This window comes from Pygoscelis adeliae, unplaced genomic scaffold, assembly GCF_000699105.1.
Source record: "Pygoscelis adeliae isolate BGI_AS28 unplaced genomic scaffold, ASM69910v1 Scaffold7, whole genome shotgun sequence".
Classification (NCBI taxonomy): Eukaryota; Metazoa; Chordata; class Aves; order Sphenisciformes; family Spheniscidae; genus Pygoscelis; species Pygoscelis adeliae.
In genome coordinates, this window is record NW_008825268.1 from 3,514,971 (window position 1) to 3,522,027 (window position 7,057).

A 7,057-nucleotide genomic window follows, 5' to 3' on the forward strand; every position below is an offset into this window, starting at 1 on the left:
GTCGCTGCTGCCCGAAAGGCCGCCGTTCGTCCCGCAAAGCAGGCGCTTGCTGGGGGCGGCGGGTCCGGGAGCTTCCCGAAGCGGCAGAGCTGACGGCGCGGTGCTGCCTGGCGGGAAGGGGTTTAGCGTGGCGACCGGCTCGCTTTCTCTTTAGGGTCGCAGGATGCTGCTCACGACCTGGAGACGATGAAGAAATATAAGGTAACGTTACAGGGAAATAAAAATGCATCTCGCGTAGTGCGTGCTAGTGGATTTCTTTTTTAAGTTAAAAAGCCTAACGTATTCTCAAATAACTTGAAGAAAAATTGTATTATATTCGCACTTTTAAAAGGCTGCTCCGTTTGCAGATGGATGGATGCCTTTGAGCTTCACAAGAAGCCGAAATACTTTGCTGCAAGACTAGTGATTGTTCAGAGCGGTTTTCTGGAGCAGATTCCCGCTCTGCCGTATGCGTTTCAGTTTCAGGCACTAAGCAGCATCAGGCCCCCTTGCCTTACGGGGATCGATGAAACGAGAAAAACAAAGCAGCAGCTCTAAGTCTGTCCCAAACTTTGGTCTTTTTACTCTTCTCTGTTACAGTAATGGGGTGATAAGGCCTTCGGACAGTGGTGCTTCTGCAGGACAGGGAGTGCACCAGCCTGGCAGCTGGTGCCATCTAAATGTCACTTCACTGTAAGTTAAAAGAACCCGCAGCCTGGCTGTAGCCTGAACAGAGCAAAGATGGCAGGAGGCCAGAGGTGGTCTCGCCTGCCAAGGGCAGGTATAGTTTGCTCTGAAACCCTTCTGCTCCAGTAAATGGTACTGGTAACTCGGTAGGAGGAACATTAAGCTGATGGGTTAGGGCAGGCTTGAAATTTGGGGGATTGTTGGGTGGTCTGTGCTCTCATTCCTGTTGCTTTCCCTTTTATATTCTGTCTGTGCGCTGACAACTCCCTTTTCTGTTGAAAATCCTTACTTTGGTCTGTGTTTGGTTGAGCACAGATCTTTTCATTTCCTTTCAAAAAAACAAGGAAACTGAAATTTATCACTATATATTTTAACACGCAATTAAAACTTTGCTTGGAGGAAAGCATACCATAGACAGCATATGTATGTAAAACTGAACGTTGCAGTTGTGTAAGGTATAGTCTATGTATGCGTAAAGAATAATTCACCTTTGCTACTGCTCATTTTGCTTGTTGTCTTCAGAAAACGCCTTTTTCTTTTTTTTTTTCCTTTTTTTTTTTTTGGCTTAGGTTACTCATGTTCTAAATGTGGCATACGGAGTCCAAAATGCCTTCCTCAATGACTTTATATACAAGACCATTTCTATTCTGGACCTCCCAGAAACTGATATTACTTCCTATTTCCCAGAATGTTTTGAGTTTATTGAGAAAGCCAAGATCCAGGTACGGTATATCAATAATTAATGTTAGTAGTTATCCTGTTTAGATTATTTATTACACTATTTACAATCTAAAGCAGCTTCTTTTGTCAAAAGAAAGTATGGTACCAAATGAATAGTTTTGCCATTGCCTTTTTTAATTTTAAATAGAGAACCCAAGCAATTTCTAAGCATTCCTAGAGAACATGGCACTGCTGTTAATCCCCATTCCCTCCAGTATTGTTTTTTCAGAATGACTATCTTGCATGTTTTAGAGAAATGCTTCTTTAATACAGTTGGACCAGTGGCTGACTTTATCTAAAGAAATCCCATCGTAAGTCCAAGTCACTACATCTGACAGAGGGAAAAGGATAAACTTTACTTTCTATAATTTATCCATCAGGGATGTTCTTTTGGATTAGAAGCAAGCCTAACAGGGCTTTTACAGATCTGTGTGGTTTGTCAGCAGCCGTCCACCATCTTTGTGCTTTTCCTTGATCATCCATTGAAGATGCAACATCTTGAGTTATGAATCCACGTACGATTATGTACCAAGACTGTCAGAGAATGTGGTAGTAGTCTTGGGGCCATCCAGTGATTTTAACTGCTAACAAAACCCTGAAAAGGACATGACATAGGAAATAGGGTGAAGGGACTCCTCTTGGGGTTGCTTGGCAACCCTGTCTGTAACCAAGACCATCCCTGACTCCTATTTGTTAAATTCAGGCTTAGTGTGTAATTTATGACAACCATCGCTTTGGTATCAACAGTGACTTGACAACCAAACCTTATTGCATGTTATTCCACCATATCTACCATATTCATTATTTACATAGATTGGGATAAAAGAAGATAATCTTGCCCCAGCTTTCTTTGTGTCACACAATGTTCTTTCCTTCCCTCATTTATCATTTATGAGTGATGTGATATGCATTGTCACTTAATGATCTTTTCAAGGTTTCTAGTTACGGTTTCCACTTCATTTCTAAATAAGACTTGCCATTCATAACTGCAGTGTTGCTTTCTGCCTCTGGTGTTTATGTTCCAGTTACTATTTTGTAAGCTAAGGAGTTTTCCTGAAAACTTTTACAGCAATATTAATAGTTTTTTAATGGGAGAGCTGGGTAAAAGAGCAGGTAATTGATGGAATAGATGTTCTCCAGGATCAGTTCATGAAGTGTGTGGTAGTAGTATGCGGAGACAGATCTCTGGATGGTTTGAATCACTTTATTTGCTTTGTCAAAATAATGTTAACAGAGCTTATGATAAATTGTATCATGAAGTGCTCTTCTGTTTAAGTAATCACAAAGAGATACTACTGTTTCATCTCCTAATGTGGGGCAGAGATGTTGAGAGAGCACGATATGTGAGGAGTTATTACTAGAACATGGTTAACTTAATGAAGGAGTATGAGAGCACTTGAATTTGAGAATGCACGTAAAGCCTGCACTGTTCAGTCACTGCCAGCTGGTACTTGCAACAGGATTGACTTTTCTAAAACTGTAGCTGCTCAAGTCTGTAGACACCATGGTACAAATTCTGATACTGATCAGAGCTCACCTTTTCTTCCAGGCTCCAAATTGGCAGGCAGATTTTCCATGACGTGTTAGGTCACCCATGTCAGATCATAGTGCTATGAACGAGGGATACTTTTTTATCTTTCTGTTTAATATCAATTATAAAACCTCTAAAATCCTGTCTTTTCAGGGAGGAGATCTTAGCTCATTCATGAACATCTCTCCTTATTGTCCCCTCTGTCCCTCCTAAAGAAAAAGCCCTGGCACCACTGCAAAGTAAAGTGGATCCCTAAGGAACTATGTTAGCCTGCGGCTCTTCACCAAAAGCTTTATGCCTCTTTTTCATGTCTTTCCTTGGTGAGGCTTTTCGCCCACTGTGTGTAATAACCACTGTATAAACACCTTTTCTCTTGGTGGAAGGTGATTTTGCTTCCCTCTGTATAAAAATTTAAAAAAAACCAACTTGGTCTTGAATCTTAAGAGGTTCTTGCAAGACCATGGACCATTTCTGGGTAGGGGAAGGTTAGGCTATCAGGATCAGAGCACGGAGTTCTTGGTAAATAGAGATTAATTTCATATCTGCAATCTGTTTCTCACTTTTATTCTGTATTCATATCTAATAGAAAATGAGTTAAGAATTACATGCCAAATTCATCTTTGTATAAAGAAACAATGGGGTTTAGCAAGGAAAGATAAATGTTCTCAGTATTAAATTTGGTTTAATGTTATTGCCCATGTTCATTCATGTTCAGTAATTTTCAGGTCTGTTCCATGGATATCACTATATAATTTTTGGCAATGTACAACAAAACAGTCATTAAAAAAAAAAGAAATGTGAAAGAGGAAAACAAAGCATGAACTGTACAAAGTAAAAAAAAAAAAAAAAAATCACTTTCAATGCTTATTTTTTACCCTCAGTGCCACTGCTAGATATTGGTCTTGATTATGGTATGTTATGTCTGAAATAACTCCCATTAAATCAGTAAAAACTACTCCAGATCTACAGTGGATAAGCTTTAGCAAGTGCTTCATTAGCAGTGGCATAAATATAATTTTTAACATCATAATTTTAATGGCATTGTTATAAAGGAGATAGTGGATTTACAGGTCACCACTGGCACTTCCTCAGGTAGTTGAAATACACGTACAAGTCTGCTTTGCACTCTGCTGCTGTCTGTGTGATCAGGAAGCATGCCCCTGTGAATGGGAGAAAGGGAACGGAGTTTACAATTTCCAACAGGCAATGCAAAGGGGATGTGATTTCCATTGCAAAAAAGGATGGTATTGTGATGCATTGTGCTGGGACGAAGGAGCTTAGATTCAATTCCTACCTCTGCCATAATCTTGTTGTGTTAACTTAAGCAAGTCATTCTTCTAGTCTCAGCTTGGCATTTCTTCAACAAGGATAATAACACTCAATTTCATACCTCTTTGTCTTATTATTTAAACTGGAAGATTTTTGGAGCAGGAACCATTTTCTGCTCTGTGTGTTTATTAATATACCAGATAACTGCAACTCCCAGGTCTGTAACATAAGCCATCAAGTTCCTGGAGAGGAGCCCTGGTGGTTATAAGGTCTTTTTTTCCTCTGAGTAAAAGGCCCATTGAATAATTTGTGCCTGTTAAGGGCAGACAGAGCAGGCTGTTTATATCTGGAATATATTTGTTTAGCCTCAAGTATCCGAGCACATTCTGTCATGTTTCAGTATCTTTATTCAGAATATGGAGATGCTAGGGCTTTGGAGTTGTGGTTTTTTTTTTTGTGGAAGTGGCATTTGGCAGACAGTTTGGACCAAGACTTTTCCAGGTCATAGTCTGACGTACAAACATGACAATATCACGAAGCCTGGGCATTGCAAACATCACCTAAGCCACACTAGATTGTCTAGTTGTCTTTGTGTTAACTCACGCCTGTTATTTCTTAACGAAACTTGCAGTGTCTTTTTGAAGAGTCATTCAGGTGTCTCAAAGATTGTGTGAGAAATTTTTAAGTAGGATAAAAACATGAATTTTATAGATAATTCAGGATAAGCCTGAATTTAAACCCCAGGAGAAACATCTGTGAATTTATAGGAGGTTCAGTAGTTCTGGATTTCACACCGTAGTCCCCCAGTTAAGGAACTTTAGTTGTACCAGCTGTACCAGCCAGTACAGTTGTACCAGCAGTGTGATAGGGAGGTAGAGATTTGTTGCAAATCACACGATATCTTTTCTGATTTTTCTGTTCCTATGCATGATCCTGCTTACCCAGAATCTTCACTCAAGAACTCCAGAGTGCACAAGAAGCATGTGACTGAAACTACACGATGTTCTAAAATCTGCCTCTGTGCCTAGCTGTTTGCTGCCTTGCTATGTTTTTAACCTGGTAACAAGATAACAGTCAAGTTCCTTTCCATGTTACAAATAAAATCTATTTTAAAATTGGCACCCAATTAGATCAGATATCTTAGTATCCCAGACATTTGTGATTTGGTTTTTACATGAGGGGGCTGCTGCAAGGTCTTGGGGAAAGAGGAGGAGGAGGAGGAATGTTTTCTTAGTTCTAAGGTATGAATTAGGTCTGAAGTATTTGATAATTCTAAAGTGGCTTTGGTTAGAAAAATATTTAATTTGGGGCTTATATATCTGTGTTTGGAGTTACTTACATGTGTAAATATCTGCTTTGAGCTCAGCAAGGAGCTTTTAATAGGTCTTAATAGTTTTTTAATATAAAATTTCTAATACTTGTTGCTATCTACTTAATGAATATCCCAACTTACGTTTCATTTGTTTCTTCAAGGATGGTGTGGTACTGGTCCACTGTAATGCAGGAGTCTCCCGTGCAGCGGCAGTAGTCATTGGTTTTCTAATGAATTCAGAAAGACTGAGTTTTGCTAGAGCCTTTTCCATGGTGAAAAATGCAAGGCCTGCAGCTTGTCCAAATCCTGGCTTCATGGAGCAGCTTCACAAGTACCAAGAACAGAATATAAAGGCAAATGGAAGCATAAATGATCACGACTGATCAAAAGGGAGAAGTGAAACAATCTGTTTTGACTCTACAGTAACAGATGTTGGATGTACTTTAATCTGTCATTTTGCAGTCCCCTTTCACATGTGCATTTTAAAGTCTTTACATATTTTTCTTTCTTAACCCCCTTTGACCCCCTTTTTTTCAGCATGTAGTCTAAAGGCCAAATGGTATTCCACTGACTTCAGAGAGGATTTTGCCCAAGAACAAGCTCTTCCTACGAGTGCTAATGAAAATATCAAGTTCAATTTTCCTTGAAATGTTAGAAAAAAACAGAATGATGTTTTTTTATTGAACCATCAGAAAATGCAGGCAGTAGAGAAAGGAAATAAAATAACTGAGATAAGTTGCCCTGTTTACTTTAATACTAAACCAAATCTGCATTCTAGTTGGTTGTAAAATCTAGGTAATAAAATGTTCATATAATAAAGTACCTTGATATTGGATTTTAAATTTATATTGCAACTAAAGAGGATTTTATTGAATTTTGTGGGCTAGCCAGCCATTAAATATTTTTTGAAATTAAAACAGATGGTCTTTTGAGGATGCTCAAAATGTGTAGGATGCTTTAATGTTTCCTGACTTTCTACCGTTTCTCATCAAGTAGTGATCTGAAGTGCACTAACATGATGTTTTCAAAGTGCTGGAACCAGGTTATTGGGGTTTTTTTGTAGATCATTTTGTGGAGATATGAAAAACATTTATAACGACCTATCTCTGACTCGCTGCTACTGCCTTTTCTTTGCATTCGGTCCTCATTTGCTGTCCCCTCACTCCATTCCGCATCATGTGTAGAGAACAGACATCATAGGATGGGTAACTTTGGATAATGTGACAGATCTTGGGCTGGAATTACTGTCTTAAGATGGCATGTTTTTAAAAAAAAAAATCTGTAAAAGATTTTAATAGTATTTTTTGTGGCCTTCATGCCAGTTCTAAATGGTTTGATATATTAATATACAATAAAATAGAAAGAACACTGTGGATAAATTTTGTGCTAACATGATTTGAAAGGTTTGGTTTCAAGCACCGATATAGTATTCTCTCCTCGTACCACTAGTTTGAACTGTAGCATGTCATTGTGTATGAACTACACCGTGTCTTGTTCTCAATATTAATTAATCATGCTAAATGCTAATGCAAGGTTTATGTTACAACATCCCCCCCCCC

The 7,057-nt window shown here is 38.8% G+C and overlaps 1 protein-coding gene across 1 annotated transcript in view; it reads left to right on the plus strand.

Moving 5' to 3' along the window:
• The window catches only part of DUSP19 (dual specificity phosphatase 19), a 7,135-nt gene extending 272 nt beyond the window's left edge, over positions 1-6,863 (plus strand). The window contains exons 2-4 of the mRNA XM_009329674.1: positions 155-201; positions 1,236-1,388; positions 5,660-6,863. Of these exons, the coding sequence (XP_009327949.1) occupies positions 155-201; positions 1,236-1,388; positions 5,660-5,881 (422 nt within the window). The 3' untranslated portion in view covers positions 5,882-6,863. The remainder of the gene's footprint in view (positions 1-154; positions 202-1,235; positions 1,389-5,659) is intronic.
• Positions 6,864-7,057: the final 194 nt, after the last annotated feature.